Genomic DNA, 23,235 nt, shown 5'->3' with positions numbered 1-23,235 from the left:
TGCCTGACCTGCGCTTTTCCAGCAACACATTTTCAGTTCTGATCTCCAGCATTTGCAGTCCTCACTTTCTCCTACTTCCAGAAGATGTCATTGAACCACCTGTGCTTGCTGAAGTCATGTCACTGTCCAGTAAATGGCTTCCCAAGCTCCATTTCTAGAACATGAAGTCAGCATTCCCATGCCAAGCATTGAGAGCATGGTGACCTTGAAACCCAATTGTTTTATACAGGATTCAAGGCATATTGTTTATCTCTGTCTTCTGGGATTTTTTTAATATCCCTTTTCCCACAGAGCAAGTAATTTGAATTGAGTAGTTCTGCTAGATTTCTGCTATAGTTTGTCTTTGAGCCATTTTGCACCTTTCAGATCAATGAATGTCCAAGTAACAATTCCCATTAAGTCTTATTTAAACTGCTTTTACCCAGAGTGCATAGCTTATGAGAACTATAATTAAGTATAACAATGAAATTAAAGTGCACAGTCAGCGACAGTATTTGGGTTAATTTATCAAGAAAACACAATACAGAGAATTCTTAGGATACTTAAACTGTGTTGGATGGATTAATTTATTACAACTTGTTATTTACTCATGACCTTTCAAATTTAGCCTTGCTGTCTGTTACTGCCTAATTTAACCTTTCTCAGCGAATACTTACTCTGTTGACCTTTTACAGTTTAAGACATTGGTGCCCTGTAATCTCCAGTGTGAACATTTGAGCCGTTGACCTTGCAGCTAGGACAACTGAATCACATCTCATGAAGTATGGCAAGAATTACATTGATAAGGGGAAGAAAGTTAATTGCACTCTTTAGATGTAGTTGACCTTGACCAACTTTGTAATGTCAGAAAGAAATTAACACATAGCTGCTGTTTGAATCATCAACTACTACTTCGTGCATTTGGAAAAGCATGTCCTAGTTGGGACAGTCAGCATAGCTTTGTGTGGGGCAGGTCATGTCTTACTAACTTGATTGAATTTTTCAAGGAGGTGACAAAGGTGGTCGATGAGGGTAAGTCAGTGAATGTCGTCTAGTAAGCCTTGGAAAGGCTTTCGACAAAAACCCTCATGGTAGGCTCATCCACAGGATTAAGATGCATGGGATCCATGGTGACTTGGCTGCTAGGATTCAGAATTGGCTTGCCCATAGAAGTGTGGCTTGCCCATAGTAGTGGTGGAAGGGTGTTTTACTGGCTGGAGGTCCATGACTATTGGTGTTCCACAGAGATCTGAATTGGGATGCTTGCTGTGCTTTGGGAGATCAAATGGTAGGGAAAAGTATACAGTGAATGGCAAGACACGAACAGGTTTGATGTACACAGGGATCTTTGTGTTCAAGGTGATAGAGAAGGCATATGGCATGCTTGCCTTTATTGGGTGGGGAATTGAGTAGAAGAGCTGAAAATGTGTTGCTGGAAAAGCGCAGCAGGTCAGGCAGGAGAATCGATGTTTTGGGCATGAGCCCTTCTTCAGGAATGAGGAAAGTGTGCCAAGCAGGCTAAGATAAAAGGTAGGGAGGAGGGACTTGGGAGAGGGGCGTTGGAAATGCGATAGGTGGAAGGAGGTTAAGGTGAGGGTGATAGGCCGGAGTGGGAACGGAGAGGTCAGGAAGAAGATTGCAGGTTAGGAAGGTGGTGCTGAGTTCGAGGGTTGGGACTGAGACAAGGTGGGGGGAGGGGAAATGAGAAAACTGGAGAAATCTGAGTTCATCCCTTGTGGTTGGAGGGTTCCTAGGCGGAAGATGAGGCGCTCTTCCTCCAGTCGTCGTGTTGCTATGGTCTGGCGATGGAGGAGTCCAAGGACCTGCATGTTCTTGGTGGAGTGGGAGGGGGAGTTGAAATGTTGAGCCACGGGTGGTTGGGTTGGTTGGTCCGGGTGTCCCAGAGGTGTTCTCTGAAACGTTCCGCAAGTAGGCGGCCTATTTCCCCAATATAGAGGAGGCCACATCGGGTGTAGCGGATGCGGTAAATGATGTGTGTGACGTGCAGGTGAATTTGTGGCAGATATGGAAGGATCCCTTGGGGCCTTGGAGGGAAGTAAGGGGGGAGGTGTGGGCGCAGGTTTGGCATTTCTTGCGGTTGCAGGGGAAGGTGCCGGGAGTGGAGGTTGGATTGGTGGGGGGTGTGGACCTGACGAGGGAGTCACGGAGGGAGTGGTCTTTTCGGAATACTGATGGGGAGGGGACGGAAATATATCCCTGGTGGTGGGGTCCGTTTGGAGGTGGCGGAAATGACGACGGATGACACGATGTATATGCAGGTTGGTGGGGTGATAGGTGAGGACCAGTGGGGTTCTGATTGAGTAGAAGAGTTAGGATTATATGTTATAACTTTATAAGACTTTGGTTAGGCAACAATTAGAATACTACTTTCAATTCTGGTTGAAAGCATGTAGAGGCTTTGGAGAGGATGTAGAAGAGGTTTACCATGATGCTACCTGGATTAGAGAGTATGAACTATAAGGAGAGGCTAGATAAACTCAGGTTGTTTTCTTTGGAGCGGCAGAGGCTGAGGAGAATCTTGATAGAAATAAACAAAATTATGTGATGTATAGATAGGATTGACGTTCAGAATCTTTTTCCCAGAGTTGAAATGTCTAATACTTGGGGGCATGCATTTAAGGTCAGGAGGAAAGTTCAAAGGAGATGTGATGGACAAGCTTTTTTTTACAGAAAATGGTAGAGTCTGGCTCTGTCAGGGATGGTGGTGGAGTCACGTACATTAGGGGTGTTTAAGGGGCTTTTAGATTAGTGTGTGAATTTGCAAGGAATGGAGGGATATGGTCCATGGACTGGCAGAAGCGATTAGTTTAGTTTGTCGTCATGTTTAGCACAACATTGTGGGCCGCAGGGTCTGTTCCTGTGCTGTGCTGTTCTATGTTACATTTTACTTGCGTTCATATTGTGCCATGAACATATAAAAGTCACTTCACAGGAGCATTGCGACCTTCCTTTTACTTCATTGCTATTGCCTTTGTTGGCTTTCTCTGTACTCTCTCCAGTGTGAAAGTATTCTTCCTCAGCATAAACTGTGCATAGTATGTCAAATAGAGTGTTGCCAAAGGTGAATATAAATTGCATAAAGTGTTGTAATTAGTTATTTGGTAAATGCAACTCATGCCCAGGTCTCTTGTTTGCTTTGGTTGCGGCCTAATGACACTTGAGCTTGAGCTTTGAGTGAGCGATAAGTGATTCCTACCAAATCATTTTCCCTCTTAACTAATCTTTAGCCAACAGCTATTCAGTTCCAGTAATATTCATAATATTCCAATGATATATCTAACTTTCAAAGCTATAGGGTTATTGTGAAACTTGAAATAGACAAGGTCTTTTCCCTGCGGTGGAGGAGTCCAAAACTAGAACGTTTAAGGGGAGAGGGGAATGATTTAAAAGGGACCCAAGGGGCAACCTTTCTATGCTGAGGATGGTGCATGTGTGGAATGAGCTGCCTGAGGAAATGGTGGAAGCTGGTACAATTACAACATTTAAAAGGCACCTGCTTGGGTATATGAATAGGAAGGGTTTAGAGGGATATGGGCCAAATGCTGGCAAATGGGACTAGATTAATTTAGGATATCTGGTTGTCATGGACGATTTGGACCGAAGAGTCTGTTTCCATGCTGTACATCTGACGCTTAACTGCTGGAAAATGATTAGTTTAGGTTGCTCATGACGACAGACCTGATACACCGAAGGACCTTTTCTGTGCTGTAAGACTCTATAACTTTAATGTGCAAAGCTGTACACACAAATGCGCTCTTATGCATTTAAGAGGATATTTTCTGATTTTGAGGCCACCTTCACAAATCTACCCAAATCTGGTTCTAACCTGTTGCCCCTCTTTTAAGTTGATCCAACACACCGTTTGCCATTTGAATAAAAAGTGGTTAAATTCAGAAGCCGAGGACACCCCACTTATGAGTGGTTGATATTCTATTTTAAATCCCCTTTCTGATCTCTTGGTTAATTTCGCTTTAAAATTGTCTTTCAGTTTAACTCATAATCCCATTATCTGTACTTTTTGAACATTCAGATCACTTTCTGCAATTGTGCCACATCCACAATGCCAACATTATCTCCCTGTTACTGCACGATTTGAAACAAGAAAGCACTACAATTTATAATGGCAAAGAAACTATAACGAAAGCCACTAATGGAAAAATGGAGAGAATCGCAGAATTTTTTATCCCAATCACCAGTAAAAATAAGGAAGATTAAAAGGAGAATTTGATGTGGCCAGTTAATGCAGATTCAGTGGTCCTAGCCTATCTGTCCATTGCAGGCAAGTTGGTATAATCTCGACTTTTGAAAATCCCTCTATTCCAAGATTCAAACCATTAGCAAAATGAGAAAGTGATTGTCCTAGAACTTGAGTGCACCATGTTGACAATGTCTAATCCAGAAAACAATCATGACTTACTGTTTAAAAACCGATAAAACTGTAGATGCTGCAAATCCGAAACAAAAACAGAAGTTGCTAGAAAAACTCAGCATCTCTGGCAGCATCTGTGCAGAGAAATCAGAATTAACATTTCAGGTTGAGTGACCTTTCATCAGAACTGATCACTTACTGTTTTCTATCTTTGAGCCATTTTTTAAAATCCAATTTGGACATAAACATTTTTACTTCTCATTTCCTTAAGCTTCAGTTTTGTTAATCAGCCACATGTGTGATACCTAGGTTCATTCTTCCTAAAACCCATGCAAACAGCATTCAACCATATTCTTCTCACTGATCTTTATTCATTCATCAAAAATTCAGTTAGAGCGGACAAACATGATCTGCCTTTCACAAATCTCTGTTTCTTCTCAATTAGCACAAATATCTCGAAACATCTGTACTCCTACAGATGAATTAGTTGTTCTGCTGACCTACAGATAGAAAGGATTTAAGTTCATGCTAGTGAACACCTGCCTCCGGCACTTTACCGCTGTGCTACTAAAATCAGGAATGCTGCTCAGGGTAGCATTGCAGAAATTGGGGAAATTCACAAATTTTGTGTATTCAAAGATTTTGTTATTTTTGTATGATTGTGTTTATGATATTAAATTTTTATTCAGTGTTAATTTGTGTAGTCATAGTGACATGGAGTCATTCAGCACAGAAACAGATCCTTCATTCCAACCAGTCCATGCCGACCATGATCCCAAACTAAACTAGTCCTACCTGCCTGCACTTGGCCTATATCGCCTTCTCTGGTTTCCTCCCACAATCCAAAGATGTGCAGGTTAGGTGAATTAGTCATGCTAAATTGCCCATAGTGCTCAGGGATGTGTAGATAACGTAGGGTAATGGCTCTGAGGAATACTCTGCAGAGGGGCGGTGTGGACTTGTTGGGTCGAAGGACCTGTTTCCACACTGTTGGAATTCTAATTCTAATCATAATTGTTTATATTAAAACAGGGATTCATTCAAAAGGCAGCGAAGTATTCTGATGTTGGGTGTGTTTGAATTTCTGTGGAATTATGAGCACATTAGAACTAGAAGACTTCACCTTTACTTGCCTTTGTGAACACATTAAGAACAATACTGTAGAAATGTGACAGTTTTACTACTGTTCCTAACACTACTTGCACAGTCAAGAGGGGTCAGGGAGTTCAGAACTAGAGGGCATATGTTTAGAGTGAGAGGGGAACGATATAAAAGAGGCTACAAGGCAACTTTTTCACACAGAGGGTGGTATGTGTATGAATGAGCTGCCAGAGGAAGTGGTGGAGGCTGGTACAATTGCAACATTTAAGAAGCATTTGGATGGGTATATGAATGGGAAGGGTTTGGAGGGATATGGGCCAGGTGCTGGCAGGTGGGACTAGGTTGGGTTGGGGTATCTGGTCGGCATGGATGGGTTGGACTGAAGGGTCTGTTTCCATGCTGTGACTCTAGTGTGGTGCTGGAAAAACACAGCAGGTCAGGCAGCATCCAAGGAGCAGGAAAATTGGGGTTTCGGGCAAAGCCTTCAGCTTTTGTCCAAAACGTCGATTTTCCTCCTCCTCGGATGCTGCCTGACCTACTGTGCTTTTCCAGCACCATTCTAATCCTAACTCTAATCTCCAACAGCTGCAGTACCCATAGTGGCAAATCTGAGCAAAAGTGCATAAATTGCCAATTGTAGAGCAATAGTTGGAACACTAGAGGGAGTCTTGTTCTCCGATCTTCTACTGTCAAACAATTTTCAATGTAGTTTTATAGTCTCAAGTTGTCTTGTTAAAAACATCTTCCATGTCCAGGTATCCTGAAGTTTACATTATGGTACACTAGGTTATCATTTTAGCCAAAGCACTGATGCATATTTTGTCTTTTCCTATTTGATTCTCTTCATATGTAAACAGTGAATGTTTGCAGCCCAGTCGGCATTGCAATTTGCACAATTAAATTTTACTTCTGAACAGAGTCCATTCTGCATACTTGCACCATGCAACTAGACAAGGATCAGGAGATGGAACCCTCCTTTTGGGGATGGTTAGCTCAGTTGACTGGTTTACAATATAGAGTGATGCTAGCAACATGGGTTCAGTTCCCACACCGGCTGAGATTACCGTTAAGGACTGTTTGTGTCAGCCTCTTCTCTAACCAAACATGGTGACACTGGGGTTAAACCACCACCAGTTATAGAGACATAGCCATAGTGTCATGCAACTTGGAAACAGACCCTTTGGTCCAACCGAGGGGGCAGCCATATGGTCTGGTAAAGTTATGGTGACTTTACCTTTATTTAGCTTCTCTATAGGTAAAGAAAGAAAGATTTGCACTTACGTACCACAATCAGGATCTCAAACCTGACGCTAAGATCATGGTTTACCAGGTAGCAGTAATCTGTGTGACCCTACATGGTTTGAAGACTTGCACAAGTCAAAACAGTGAAGAAATGTCACTGTGGTGCCTTTATAAAATCCTCCAAATCCGGTGATAAGACAGATGTTCCAGCAGCAATGTTCTTACCCAGGCCAACGTGCCCAGCTTTGCAGTGTTAATCATGAAAACGCAGCTCTTAAAGCCAAACAGCAAACTCCTGGTGCAATCACACTATTCAGAGTTTGGTTGCAGCTTGAGACGTTTCGGTAGACAGCAGCAACCTTTTAAGAATAGTATTCAAGGCACTTCTGAAGTGGTCGAGCATACCTTTCAATTCATGGGAGGTTCTGACTTACAACTTACTCTATTAGAAAGGGCACCAAACGCATCAAAGCCTCATTTAGGAATATGTAAAGGTATTACTAAAGCATCAGAGGGAGCATAAAAACTAACAGGGTGTCCACCCTGTCCTTCCAACACCTCCTGCCCCATGTGTATAATTATGTATTAGCCTTACAGCTATTGTATTGAACTTGGAGTCTAAGCAAGCCATCCTCAATCCTGAAGGACTGTCAAAAAAGAAGAGTAAGATGGGCGGCACGGTGACTCAGTGGTTAGCACTGCTGCCTCACAGTGCCAGGGACCCAAATTCGATTCCACCCTCAGATGACTGTCTGTCTGTGTGGACTTGGCACATTCTGCCCATGTCTGCATGGGGTTCCTCCGGGTGCTCCAGTTTCCTCCCACAATCCAAAGATGTGCTTGTTAGGTGAATTGGTCATACTAAATTGCTCACAGTCAGGGGTGAATATGGGGAATGGGTCTGGGTGGGTTACTCTTCGGAGGGTCGGTATGGACTTGTTGGGCCGAAGGGCCTGTTTCCATACTGTAGGGAATCTAATCTAATCTGAGACTGATTTTTAATGGGCAACTGTACTAACACAAATAGAAATGGTTTTCTGAACACTTTGGAAGAAAATGTTAAGCCATTCATCCTTTATTTCCTGTGTCTATTTGATCCTGTTTGTTGGTGGACTGCTTCAGTATTGGAGTTGGCCGATTTGTATTCTCTGTTTGGTTATTTATTTCCTCATTTTATTGTTTGACTAAGTTACGAGACCATAAGACATAGGAGCAGAAGTAGGTCATTCGAGTCTGCTCCACCATTCAGTGAGATCATAGCTGATCTAATAACCCTAATTTCACTTTTCCTGCCTTTTCCCCATAGCCTTACTGATTAAAAATCTGTCTATCTGAGACTTGAATATATTTAATGGCACAGCATTGGCAGCCGTCTGTGGTTACAAAAACATTCCACAGATTCAGTACCTTCTGAGAGAACAAATTCCTTTTTATCTTTGCTCTAAATGGGTAACTCCCAATTTTCAGATTATTCTTCCTTGTCCTAGACTCTCCCACAAGTAGAAATAACTTTTCCATGGCAACCTTGGCAAGTACCCCAAGAATCAAGTATGTTTCAAAAAGGTTACCTTTCATTCTTCTAAACTCCAAAGAGTACAGGGCCAACCTGCTTTACTGGTCTTTAAAACAGTCCCTCCATACCCATGAATGTTTTCTGGACTGCCTTCAATGTCAGTAAATCTTTGCTTAGATAAGGGTTCCAAAACTGTTTACAGTATTCAAACTCTGGTCTGACAAGTGACTTGTATAGTTTTAGAAAAGCATTTTTGCTTTTATACTCTGTTCCTTTGAAATAAAGGCAAGTGTTCCATTTCCTGGTAATGTTGCTAACTTCAAGATCATAGTTTTTTAACTGTTCATTTCAGGCACTAGTTCAGTGATCCTTAGTGACAGTATCCTTTTCAATCAAATAAAATTGAAATTTGTGTCATTCATCTCAAACAAAATGTTTAGCCATTGGAGTGCTGGCAAACTTCTAATATACTTTCAAAAATTGATGTTTTCAGTCTTTAATTAGGAGAGGGAAGAGCATAAATGAAATGCCTAGATTAAAACTAATTCCATTAGCAGTAAACGGTGCTGATTTTAATGCTGATTGCTATGACTATGATTTGTAACATTTGCCACAGTTCCAATGCTGCCTAAGCAGTGTGTCATTATGTCAAAAATACTCAAGCAATATATAGCATAAAGTAACATAATTATTGCTTACTTTATTAACATTAAATATATAGAAGCTTACAGAACCAATAGTAATACTATTTAATAATTATGTTAAAAATTTTAAATATAAATTTGTTATGTACCCTGCTCAAGCTTAGGCTTTTCATCATTAACTACTCCTGTAAATGTTGAAAGTCTCTCCCATAATCCATAGTACGTGTTAAAATGCTCACAGTTTAGGTTTAGAGATGGAACAGAGAACCTTTATCGTATACATCATCTCGCTGGAAGATATTTTTTGTTGCCGCCTTTGTCTTTTGAAGGTGGATTTAATGTGCAATCTAAGATTTAGGTTATAAAGCATAGATAATAGACTATATTGTAAAAAGTTGAAACAAAGTGCATCTTTGCTTGGAAGGTATGTTTGTGGTCTTGAACAATGAAGAGGGAGGTGCTGAATGAGCAATTAGTTCTTCATTGATGTGGAGGTGCCAGTGTTGAACTAGGGGGGACAACATCGGAACATGTCATCAAGTTATAGTCCAACAGGTTTATTTGAAATCACAAGCTTTCGGAACACTGCTGCATCGTCAGGTGAAGTGTGGAAAGAGTAGCGAAGTACCAGCCCCGAAAGCTTGCGATTTCAAATGAACCTGTTAGATTATAACTTGGTGTTGTGTGACTTCTGATTTTGTCCTTCTGTAATTGCATGGAAAGGGGACATAGGGGAGTGAAGAATGGTTGGGAGTGATAGTGGAGTGGATTAGGATATTACAGAGGGAATGGTCCCTGCAGAATGCTGACATGGATCAAGAGAGATGTGTTTCATGGTAGCATCCTGCTGGAGATGCTGGAATTTAAAAGTAGACAAGCAGGAGGCTGGAAGAACTACCTCCCCCTACCCCCACCTCCGTTGCTGAAGAAGGATTATACCTGAAATGTTGACTTCTCCAACCTCTGATGTTGCCTGGTTTATTGTGTTCTTCCAGCTTCTCTACTTATTTCAATCTAGTCTATTATATTTGCTGCTCACCATGTGGTCTCCTTTATAATTGTGAGTTTAAATGCAATTTGGTGAAAACCTTTACTTTCTCTGTAGGAATGACTGAGACTTTCCAATCCTTGTCATTTGTAATAAACCACCTTGCTGTCATGCTACCATTTCTGTCCTAAGCCTGCTGCAGTGTTCCAATAAAGCACTACACAAGCATGAGGAACACTTTCTGCTTGGGCATTTTATTGTGTCTGAGTCTCAAATATTGAATTTCACAATTTCAGAGCCTGACTGTATGCTATTTGATCTTGACTTTTCTTACACTTTCGCTTTCCACACCCACAGACAACTTTGTTCTCAGTCGTGATGGCCCACTGTCTCCCTTTCACATCTCAATTCTTCATTGTTCTAATCTTTCTCTTTCACCACTGTTAGCAACCCCTTTTTTGCACTGGGCCTCTACACTATGTTTCCCTTGCTCCTTCTCCACCTCTGTCAAAAGTGTACACACTCTACATTGAAAAAATTTCCAACTCCTTTCAGTTTTGATAAAGTCATACCTATGTCAATTTGAAAACTGGTTTTCTCTTCCCATAGATATTGCTAGACCAGTTGTGTTTCTCCAGTATTCTAATGTTTGTTTCCAATTTCCAGTGTCCACAATATTGCTTTTCCTTTAATGTGTTTACACTGCTGCCTCACAGGCTCCAGGGACCAAGGTTTGATTTCAGCCTCAGGTTACTGTCTATGTGGAATTTGTACATTCTCCCTCTGTCTGCATGGGTTTCCTCTGGGTGCTCCGATTTCATCCCACAATCCAAAGATGTGCAGGTTAGGTGAATTGGCTGTGCTAAATTGCTCAGGATGTTCAGGGATGTGTAGAAGGGGTAAGTGTCGAGTAATGGGATCGGGGTCGGGATGTGGGTTTGGGTGGGATGCTCTTCGGAGGGTCGGTGTGGACTTGTTGGGCCAAAGGGCCTGTTTCCATACTGTAAAGATTCTATTCTGAGGTATGTGTATCTATAATACTATAGATCTTTACAGTAGAACTAGTTGTGTCTTAAGCCAAATTTGTAGTGTAGCTATGACATTGATGTGCAAAATTGCTCAGATATGTCTTCTGTACAAAAAACAGAGTAAATTTAATCCATCAATTACTACCCTACTGGTGGTCTTCTCATCAGGAAATTCATGGACAGGGTATTCAACAATGCTATCCAGCAACACCAATAATTTGCTTCCTAATGCTCAGTTTGGGTTCCTCCAGAACCACTTGGCTGCAGGCCTTGACGCAAGCTTATTCCAGACCTGAATGGAAAAACAGAATCAAAGCAGAGGATGTCAGGGTGATAATGAATCAATTATAACATCAAAGATGACAGTGAAGCTAATGTCGGTAAGTGTCAAGTGCAAAATTTTCCAATTGCTAGAATCACTGCTGATGCAGTAGAAGTCAGTTGCTGAAAGCAACATTGAAATATTCCCAGCCAAACCATATTTAGCTGCTTCAACATAACGTTCCATCCATTATGAAGTCAGAATTATTGACAGTTGTACAGCCCTCATCTGATCATTGAGGTTACCACACAATAGGTGCAATTAAATATCACTCTAGACAATTATGTTGCATGTTAAATATTTTGTTTTAACTGAAACCAGGACATATCCCTATTATATATGCAATTTTGTTTTGACACCTATTCAAACCATGTCTGATTTCCATGCCAAATGTTTCTTTTTAATTCTTGAAACATTTGCTATATTACTTGTATTGCTCACATGCTGAGAAACTCTTATGAAGCCTTTTTGAATCGACTGGCCATTTTGTTTATGAATCAAGTTTGTTAATCCCTTTGTTATCATCGACAGTGAAGGAGTCAAATCAATAATCTTTATGTACAAAAATACATTTTAACTGGAAAAATTAAAAAAAACTTATATACAGCGTCACTTTATATGCTTTACACTGCATTATATACCCCACTCCCCAAAAAAACAGAAGGTTTCTCAGTCTCTGATGGTTTTTGCTGGCAACATATTCATGATTGGGAGGAGATCAGTGTGGGGAACCATTGCCACAAACACACATGCTATTAGGCTGTGGTATAGCACTTCAGGACAAGAGTTTCTTCATTGCCTCTTAATCTGTATTCTAAAATAAAATTAAGAGAAACATGATGTCTCAAAGGATATTTTACTGTTTTATGTGGATGAAATGCTTCTCTTTTCCTTTTAGGTTGCAATACAACAATGCGCATCAAACATTTATTTGACATGTAGATATTGCAGCATTGGACAAAGCATTAAGAAGAAAAAACTTGTAATTCTTGTGCCTGCTATTTTAGGAGTAATGAGCATACTTTGACTCCAAGCTTTACATTTTGATTTTTTCTTAAAATTTAGTATCAGCCCTGACCCTTATTCCCATTCTGCTTGTCCTGGCAAGAGAATTCCTTTCTTTAAAACAAGAAGAGTGAGCTTGGGTGCAAGCAACTTGCCTCCTGTGCTACTTACTTCGGAAACGTTGGACTAAATTCTGTCGTCTTCACTGCATGGAAATCTGCAATAGTGGATCATCTGCTCTTCATAGAACTTTCCTGATTCTCATTCCATTAAAATCCCTGGAATACCAACCATGTGAGCTTTATAAGGGCTGGATGATGCACTAAACCAGAATACTGCCTCAGGGTGGGAAAGACGTAAAAAAAAATCAACTCTCATATTCTCTTCTGTTGCTCAATGTTTTATTTATTATTCTATGTGAAAACTAATATAGTTTGTTCTGTACGATGTTCAAATTTCTAAATCTATAAATCTCCGTGCGTCAGAATCGAAACATTAACTTCCTCTCTCTCCATGGATGCTGCCTGACCCACTGTGAGTTTTAGCATTTTGTGTTTTCAGTACATATTCCAACATCTGCAGTAGTTTGCTCCTGCTTTCTAAATCTATAGTTGTTTATACACCATTGTGACATATTGTATGTTAATTTTAATTATCTATCTCTAATGTTTTGTCAAACATGTAGTGTGGTCTGACCTCGATATTATCTGCAAATGTAGTTTTTGCCATGGTTCAGTCATAGCACTGTTACTGACTTGAAAAATTGTAGATTTATTCTATTTATGTTTTTAGCCACTAATCTAGGCTGACATTTCAGTGCTGTATTGAGGTCTGCTGCATTTTGAGCATCTGTCTTTCATGTGAATGTGAAAAATTTCATGGTTTATGAATTATGTATTTTACAACAATTTATAATGCTCCAAACTGGAATGGAAGAGTTCTTTCCGATGTCTCAGGAAGCAGAAATGTTCTGCAGGATAGGAACATCTATATAAAAAAAACAAAAATAAAGCAATTGTGAATAGATAAATTACAGAGCTTGTCACTTAGTTTACAGAAGCTTTTGAAACATATTTGAAATATCCAGAGTTCTGTCAGTATAATATTAATGCAAATTTATGCATGAAATTTGATATTCATGGAGTTTCTCAGTAGTTCCAGTTGCATTGTAAAAAGACAGTATAAAAACAATCCTTTTAATTATACAACACTGATAAATCACATATGTTCAGTGGTTCAGAGCTGCAGAAAGCCCAGTACCTAATGCTGCTGAATTTTTAATCCACTTGTTTAATTCAGATTATCCTTTGAAATTATTGTATTAGAAGGTGTACATTTCCCAATAAAGAATAACAGACAGCTCTAGAACTTGTTATCATGTTACACTATAAATTGAATGCAATCTTAAAAAAAAAATAGGCATTGTGATTTAAAACAAGGCAGATTTCTACATTTTTGAAACTATCTGGTGGCCTATAGATTGCACCAAGCAATGTAATTGCATCTTTTTGTTCCTTCACTTCAGCCAATAAATTCTGACCTTGAACCCTCTGGATTGTTCTCCCTTTCTTTAACTAATTATCTGCAAAGCCTTTTTTTTTGACCTTTCCTAATTGTCTGAACATGTTGTAGCCAGAAATATGTATCACCTAATCCTGCTCTTACTTGAGCCAGGTCTATGCTACGTTAATGTATAACGTCATCATTTTAACTGGCAGCTTGTGCCTGTAACTCATCAAAACCTTGCTCATGATAAGCTGTATAATTAGAAATTGCAGAAGCGCTGGCCATATATTTTCAGTCTTAAGGAAAACTCAGGTGGTGAATTTCAAATGTTACTCCCTTGTTCAAAAAAGTTTACTAGGATAAGCCTAGCAATCGCCTCCCAGTTTATCTTTGATAAAGCGGTAACTTCTTAAAATCAAACAATAATTCAGAATAGAATTAACAGTCACAGGTAAAAATGCATTAGGGCATGCCAGCATGGATTTCTTGTGGGAAAATTGTATTTAACTGACTTACTGGAAATTCAGTGACGAATTAATTGTGAGGATTGATGTGTACATGGACTTCCAAAAGGCAATAGATATAGTGTCACAGAATAAACTTGCAAGAAAAGTGAGAGCTCTTGGAATAAAAGGGGACAGTAACTACATGGATATAAAATCTGGCTGAATAATAGGAAACAGAGTAATGGTTAATGCATATGTTTTGGATCGAATGAAGGTGTTGTAATTCACTGGAAAGCTGGTGGCTGAGAGGAGACCTGGTAGAGGTCTACACAATTATGCGAGGCATAGGTGGGAAAATGTGCAAGGGAAGTTTTTCATGCAGAGGGTGGTGGGAACCTGGAACGCATTGCCAGAACAGGTGGTGGATGCAGGCACGTTCATGACATATAAGAGGCTTCTGGATAATTACATGAATAGGCAGGGAGTAGAGGAATATGGACCTAATAAGGGCAGAAGGTTTGTTTTCTTAGTTTAGTTATGGCATGATGTTTGGCACAGGCTTGGAGGGCTGAAGGGCCTGTTTCCATGCTGTACTTCTCTTTTGTTCTTGTTGTTAGTGGAGCTCCCCAAAGGTTGGGATTGGACCCATGCTTTTCTTGATGCATATTAATGATCTGGATCTTGTGTACAAGAAAACAGTTTCAAAGTTTGCAGATGTTACAAAACTTAGAAGCATGTAAACTGAGAGGAGAATGTGTGTAGACCTTCAAAAGAATGTAGCCATTAGTGGAGTGGGCAGATAGATGGCAGATGATGGTCAGTGTGGAGTGGTATGAGGTGATATATTCTTACAGAACATGGAAAGATAGTATAAAATAAAGAGCACTAAACTAAGTGTTTTGCAAGAGGAGGAGAGACCTATGTGTTTATGTGCATAAGTCATGAAAGGGACGGGACAGGTGGAGAGAGCAGTTAATAAAAACATACAACTTTTTAGCCTTCATTAATGGGAACATAAGGAATGAGAGAAGGAAGTTATACTGAACTTGTAAAAGACCCTACATAGATCTCAGCTGCACATTTGTGTACATTTTTGGGGGCCTGATTTCAGGAAGGATATGAGTGTATAAGAGATTGAAGAGATCTCTAGGTGGTTCTTATGACACATATGAAGGCTTAGAGAATATTTTCCTTGCAGAGGAGAAAAGTTACGTTAGATATGATAGAAGATTTCAAAATCACAATGGTCTAAACTCTGTAGGTAGGGAGAAACTCTTCCCATTTGTAAAATGATTGAGAACTGGCACCAATTTAAGGTAACTTGCAGAAGAAGCAAATGTGAGGCAAGAGGAAAGCTTTTTCGCGTAAGTAGTTTGGGTCTGGAATACACTGCCTTGAAAGTATGGTGGAGGCATTTTCAATTAAAGCATTCAAGAGGACGTTAGATGGTTATTTGAGTTAAAACAATGTAAGGGCTACAGAGAAAGGCAGAAGGATAGTGCTAAGGCATATTATTAATTTGGTGAGCTGGTGCAATTAAGATGGGCCAAATAGATTTCTCCTCCCTAACAATTAGATGTCACTTTGGCTCCTACCAAAGTGCTTTTTTTTTCACACACAACATAAAGAATTGTGATACATTTTATTGGAATTATTTTTGCGTGAAGATTTGCAGAAGACTTGGTTTCCCTAGCTAATACATAAGTCATCTTGATTCCAAAGGAAGCCATGACAGAATTTTCAAAAAGACACTCCAAGACTGTTGAGTTTTAGTCAGTATGTTATCAAACCTTGACTTTCTACAATTACAGACTAATAATATATGTTTCGCATTCTGTATTCCAATAAGTTGTCTTCCTAGCATGTATTTGGAAGTTAGGATAGAAAGTCTCAGGAGTCTATTAAAAAACCATAGAATGGTTTCAGCACTGAAGGAAACCATTCTGCAATGTTATTTCTGTGTCCTTTTCCTGTAGATGGACTAGAATATTCACTCAAAAGATTTGAAAATTATAGGTCTTGGTACTTAACTAGTTGACAGTAGGAATTATGGACTTTATTTAGATCTTTAGTTACAACTTTGGCCTAGAATTTGTGGTCAACAGTGAATCGATGGCGTTCACCATTGATCTCAAAGAACACTCTTCACAGGGACCCAATCTGTCTCTTTTGCAACGATTTCTCCTTACCTGATGTCCAGTTTGAATCCAACGACCAGCTAAGGGGATCTTCAGGAACCTTGCAATAGTGACGTTGTGAAGCAAGACAAACAACCCAACTATGAAACAGAACCATTTTTAACAAAGCAGGAGATAAAATCCACTGCATATCTTCACTTTATGAAAAAAAATTGGCAGACATCAGGATAAGTTATTGAGATTTAGACACCGGATTAATGTAGAAGCTGAAATCAAGCTTTAAAAAATTCAAAATTATTTTCTCCCATAATGAAACTATCTTAATTTCTGCAAATATACAGTTTGCTTTCACAGCCGGTGAAGCTGTTTCATTCTAATTATGACCTTAAGTATGGTCGGAAAGTGAAGTTGAGGATGAGATTCGATCAACCACCTATTAAATGGCGGTCAGGCTCAAGGAGCTGAGTTGCTTCCTCCTGCTTAAAGTTCTTAACACCTTATATCATTAAGAACTCTGTTGCACCCCATTCAACAGGTCTAACTGCTCAAAGGCTTTAACAGCAAGTTTAATAGCATAAAAAGGCAAGTTCTCATCAGTTCAAATCTGTGGGACTTCAGAATATCCTTTGGAGAAATGTAGAATCACTGACAGGAACTGCTGGATTTCTGCATTTGACTGGGTATTTAGAGATTCCAGATAATGGTAGATTCAGAGGAGTCGTGAAAACGTGAGGTGTCAGTTTCATAATTGCTACACCTACCACAATGTCAGGGCTAATTTTTGTTGAAATTGATTTCATGGACAAAATATTGTTAAATATGACCTGAAAGAGTAAATTCAATTGAAATTATATTAATTATTAATATTTTCAATGTATTTATTTTTATAATGTCTTAATGTTTTTCTTTTAGGTGACGGCCCAGAAAAGTGACTCATTTGCATCATTATTGAGACGCTCTCCTCTAATGCAGATGGGCCCGACCAAAGACAAAATAGTCATTGGTAAAATTTTCCATATTGTGGGTGATGATCTTTATATTGACTTCGGTGGCAAGTTTCATTGTGTGTGCAGAAGACCAGCAGTTGATGGAGAGTAAGTAGCTTTGAGCAAAGTACTGAAAGTATATTGGTTGATTTTAAACTAATGCACACGTTTAAGATACAGTTCTAATTATATGGTTACCTTAGTCCAATCTGGGTCAATTACCACTCATCAGCACCCTTTTCTGGTAAGTATATTTGTTACTCTCTTCATATGTGGCATTTTCGTTATGTTTGGTTAAGTGCAAGAAGAAAAGTTTTAACAATATCTCTCGTTATCAGCAATGTGTAAGATATCTTTGCTTGTTTCTTCCCTAAGTCTTTGCAGTGAGTAGTTTCCCATTTGATAATTTCATTCTCCATCTCATTTTGCCATGCTCTCTCATCTGGGTTGACTGGCTCTTATCCTCTCTTACTCTCTCCTTTCATAAACTCCCGATTTCATATCCATGGCTGCCCTTTTTCCATTGCCATCTCAAGTGGTCTAATTACTCCTTTTGTATTACATTGCAAAAGCCATTTCTGATAACTTTTATGTTTCATTTCTGCTCACATCGTCTTTCCATATCCCAATTCTACTTGCTTCTGCCTCTATCCTTGAAAGAGCAAATTATAACTGTACTTTCAAAATGCCAATTGCTTAGCCTTGACCTTTGATCACTCTAATAATTTTGTAGCTATTGATTAACTCCTATTCACAAATTGCATCCTTGAGTCCTGGTCCCCAGTAGAATATTTACCCAACCTCTTCTGCATTCCAGGCAGACGTGAATGGACAACTGATTTCAATCACCTCCATTTACCGATGCCAGTTCTGCCCAAAACACTTAAAATATTCTTTGGTCCTGTCTTCTGTTCACACAGCTCATTATTACAGAAGAGAGCACACTGGAATACACAGAGCCCCAACTTCCTCTTAACAAAAACAAACGAAAACTAGAAGTGGTGGAGAAACTGAGAAGGTCCTATATCCCTCAATTTTCAGGTCGCAATCCTTCCCATCATGCATCTTTGTAGTAGCTGTCAGATCATATTTGTTTAATCCAAGTGCAATCAATTCCTTTACTCTGTTGCAAATGCTATGTGCATTCTGATTCAGAGTCGTTGGTTTTATCTTTTTGTTATCTTTGTCACATATAGTCTTGACTGTTGGTGCATTCTTAGGTTTATTTTCTGCACATCTTTGCTGTTCTCTGACTCTCATTTCCTGTTTTACTAATTTGTTCTGTTGCCTTTACTTGTGCCCTTGAACTGCAACAACTACAAGATTAATCTCTCACCACCATTGTTTAGATTAAATTCTTCCTACTTATCAAGTTATATGGTTTGCTAGAATGCTGGTACTAGCATAGTCCAGGTGCAAACTGCCCCAACTGTACAGTCCTCATTTTTCCTAGCACTGGTGCCAATACCTCACAAACTGGAACCCATTTCTCCCATACCAGCATTTGAATCATGTATTCATTTCACTAATCTTATGTGCCTTCTGCCAAATAACATGTTGCGCAGGTAATAATCTGATTCTAATTATCCATGGTGTTCTACTCTTCAGTTTGATACTTAGTTCCTCACGCTGTCTAAGCATAACCCCTTTCTTGGTCCTATCTCTGGCATTAGTATCTAGATAGATCATAATAACTGGGTGCACCACTCACATTCCAAAATACCACCTCTAAGTTCCTGTCCAGCCCTGAGCAGGAGACTTGAACCCTTACTTTTAGTTGACATTATAGTGTTCTGGACTCATAGTCTGGCCTGTACAGAAGATTCTGGATTAGTGGTGCTGGAAGAGCACAGCAATTCAGGCAGCATCCGAGGACAGGCAAAATCAGAAGATTGTTCATCTCCATCGTTATACTATCTTCAACTAGTACATTAACTATTTACTGCTGGAAATGTGTTGCTGGAAAAGCGCAGCAGGTCAGGCAGCATCCAGGGAACATGAGAATCGACGTTTCGGGCATAAGCACTTCTTCAGGAAGGGCTTATGCCCGAAACGTCGATTCTCCTGTTCCCTGGATGCTGCCTGACCTGCTGCGCATTTCCAGCTCTGATCTCCAGCATCTGCAGACCTCACTTTCTCCTCATTAACTATTTACTGTTTACTTGCAACCCCCTACCGATGCCACTTAAAAGGCATCCTGAAACAATATGCCCTGCTCAGCCTGCTCCTCATCCCTACAAAACTTGTTTGTATTCGCACAGGTAAACCCCTCAAACTTGCACTGGCAGAGGCTCCGGCAGTAGATTATTGTCCAACTTTGCCTCACTGTGGCACCCTGTAGGCAGAATTGGACTTAACTATATTAAGGGACATGACTGCCTTCTGGAGCAAAGTATCTCTCAGTTTCTCCTCCTTCCTGACATGTTTTCAACTCTGCTTCAAATTCAATAATTCTGATATAAAGTTCCTGGAATTTTAGCCATTTGCTCTAGTTGTGTTTGCCCTGGACCACTTCCAGGTCCAAAATCCCTCACATACCACGGCTGCAACACTAAACCTGTCCCATTACTGTCTGTGTGTTATTTGTTAAATATAATTAATTTATACACTCGCATGATACTAATTGCTTTTCTTACCATTTTTCTGTGTCTATTAAATGTTATTATCACTTAAAACTGAAAATTATACACTCTATAATTAAACAGGAAACTGTCTTCAGTTTGATAGTAAAGTTTTAGACCCTCCCTAACTCTAATGTCCTTAAACAAGCTATTTACACAGATACTTATTCTAAACACATGCAGGCTGGTCAGCTTAATGGACTCTGAAATGGCACTTTTTAAAAATTCTGACCCCCAGCAGTTGAAGTGGTGCTGTCCAAATAAGTTAGGGAAAGTAAAAGCACATTTTAATCCACCACTTCACCAAATTTTCATACAAACCAAACTTGCAAACTGTCCAGTCTATATTAGCTGCTCTCAATTCGTTTGGTGCATCTGTGTCATAGTCATGTTACAATTAGACATCATACTCCTCATTTGTCAGCAGCCTTATAATCACATGGTAAATGCAAAAATACACGTTTAGAAAAACACTTGGGCCAATTTGAGAAATAACATATTCTGTGAAATTCTTTTCTGAATTCTCCATCTACTTCTGACGGCCATCAAAACTAGTTCAGAACATAGTGACCACCATAAATAGAATAACCCTAATTGTACAGTTATTTCCACTAAAAAAATGCTTAAGGCAAAATGTAGTTTACTGCCATACAGGCATTTTATTCATATTAATTCGCAGGCTGAGGGCATCACTGCCCATCCCAGAGGACAGTTAAGAGTTAACCACATTGTTGTAGTTCTGGAGTCACATATAGTCCAGAATAGGTAAGGATGGCTGTTTTCTTCCTTAAAGGACATCAGTGAACCAGTTTTTGGAATCTGATGATATTGACTAGTACCAAGCACCATGAAAGTCACGGTGCAAAGTAATCAATGCAAATAAATTCTGGCTCCTGGAAATGAGATGCTGCCAAATTAATCAATTTTAAGCTCAGAGTAAATGATAGCAGAGAAGGGAAAAAGATCTGCCTCTCTTAGCTTATACCTAAGTCATTACTGGACTTCTAAGATGTCAGGCTAAAATGGTGCTCTCCAAATAGATTAGGGAATGCAATATCTCTTTCCCTCACTTCACCCAACTCCCACACTAACCAAAGACCCAGACTTTCTAGTCTGCTATCAGCTGCTCTCAGTTCATCTGATCAATTGTTATAAATGCATGTATAAATGCCGGACCAGTTTGAGAGAAATGCAATTCTGGAAACTTTCACCTTGACCCTTAAAGATAATCAAAACTAATTCTGGAGTACATCTCACAAAATCCTACCTCTCTTTTGAAATACTGTGTTAGCAATTTGAATCCAGGAATTTGTCCAGTTCCTAAAGGCATCTGAATTGTAATGCATACATCCAATCATGTTACAGTTCATCACCCTAGCATTGCGAAAACTGTTATTGGTGTCTCAAAATGTGTGACTGTGATAAACAAATCTCTCATCTTTCTCAACCTGCCTGCAACTTATTACATGGTTACCTCACCAGCACCCTCATGATTTTTCTCAGTTGCTTAGCACTCATCTATTTACCAAAAAGGTTCTCCTTACGACCTAAATTAGTATGTGGTATGAGGAGGTGATGCGTAGTAGTGTTATCACTAGGCTGTTAATCCAGAGATCCAGGTACTTTTCTGGGCACTTGAGTTAAAATCACTCCTTGGCACATAATATTGGCCATGCAACCATTACCAACTTAGAAGAAATCTGGTTCACTAATGTCCTTTAAAAAAGAAAAACTGGTCTGACCAAATGTGACTCCAGACCCTCAGCAATGTTGTTGTTGACACTTAACTGCTCACTGAGCAATAAGTGGGCCTAGCACCCTCATGCAGTGAATTAATGAATGGGAAAAAAAATTCTTATGCCCTTCCACGACATTAAAGAAGTTCATCAAATACGTTCAATGAAATTATGAGATAAGATAAACAATTATATAATTGTTTTGTGTATTAGACATTTCAGTGCCGAAGAGAATAATATAATTAAAAAACATTCTAAGTACTACAAATTTATCCAAAATTTGCTACATTATACCCTGTTGCATGCCCAATCCAACTAACCCGTTACGCTGACATTGCTGAATTACTTGGTTTTGTAGTTTCCAACACCTCAAGTTTAAAATTCTTTAATTCGTGTTTAGATTACTTCATACCCTCCACTTTGACACAGCACATTGTAAGCATGAGATTTTTCTGCAATTAAAGCATCGAAAAATAAGTTTCTCATAGATTTTGTAACCAAGCATCTTTTTTAGTCGAATGCGTCTACTTTTGAGCTGATTTCAGTTCCTATCTACTAAGGGGCAGTTCGGAGCAGCACTAGTATATGCAGAACCTTCTACCTTGTCTAAAGGTGTTTTAAGAAATTTCACTTTCTAATCATAGGTTTTTGAATTTTGCAGATTATTACAGTACAATTTTTGTTATGATTAGTTAGTAACATTGATTTATGGCCAGCTATTAAGCAGATAGGAAAGGGTTACAATCTATGGTTGAGCTGAAGGATTCAAATTAGCAGTTAACTCAGGCAAGTAAAAGTGGCTTTATACTTAAAGAGATGACTTTAGACTTCTTTGCTGGCCTATCACACGCACTGAACGTTGTGCTGGCTGGAGGTAGGAGTAAAAGGCTTTTCTTATGATTGCACTTCCTAGACTATTTAGTCCGCATTCAGAAGAGAACAGTGGCTGCAGACAAAAGCTGTATACACTGTACAAACAGAGCACCAAAGCAGCAGTACACTGACTCATTCTTCGCTGTGTGTGAGAACTGAGGGGGACTCTATTCAGTGCCTTTGTGCTAGTGTCTGTCAACAGCACTGTTTGAGGCAATGGCTATTGTGTTTGCCAATGTTTCTTATTGACCTATGTCTCAGCTTGTAATGTTCCCAGGGTTGGACCTGTGAGTGAAAGAATATTTGGAAAGGGTAATAGTGGACCAAATGCATTTCAGAGTACTCTCAACTGAACTATTAAATCTGAACTACGGTTTGCAGTAATGCAAGCAGGTAATTACATAGTCACAGCTGCAGTACACAATAATGTCTTTTGACATCTGATAATTACTTTTTAAAAAGATTTACCTTGTGGTTTGGTATGTCAGTTTTCTTTGTTAGTACTAATGATATTGCCAGGAAATAGACAATGAGTTTTGTGGCAAGTCAGAAGCATGGAAACTTTTTAGAAATTATTATATTTATAATTAAAATGTTAGTATTTTTTATATTGTCTTCAATGGTATAAATTCAGTAGTTAATCTGACTTTCTTACTAACTGTACTTGACCTTGGCTGAGTGCCAAAGTCTGTTCATATTGGTTTTAGATTCAACTGC

At 39.3% G+C, this 23,235-nt stretch overlaps 1 protein-coding gene across 1 annotated transcript in view; it reads left to right on the top strand.

Annotated features, from left to right (window-relative positions):
- The window catches only part of mrps28 (mitochondrial ribosomal protein S28), an 80,340-nt gene that overhangs the window by 3,302 nt on the left and 53,803 nt on the right, over positions 1 to 23,235 (top strand). Inside the window, exon 3 of the mRNA XM_043689102.2 lies at positions 17,215 to 17,396. Coding sequence (XP_043545037.2) covers positions 17,215 to 17,396 — 182 coding nt within the window. The remainder of the gene's footprint in view (positions 1 to 17,214; positions 17,397 to 23,235) is intronic.

Source organism: Chiloscyllium plagiosum, unplaced genomic scaffold (genome assembly GCF_037043375.1).
Source record: "Chiloscyllium plagiosum isolate Xiang-an unplaced genomic scaffold, Cpla_swu_hap1 HiC_scaffold_4, whole genome shotgun sequence".
Lineage (NCBI taxonomy): Eukaryota > Metazoa > Chordata > Chondrichthyes > Orectolobiformes > Hemiscylliidae > Chiloscyllium > Chiloscyllium plagiosum.
The sequence above is the reverse complement of the archived record's forward strand: the minus strand, read 5'-3'. Positions and strand labels throughout refer to the sequence as shown.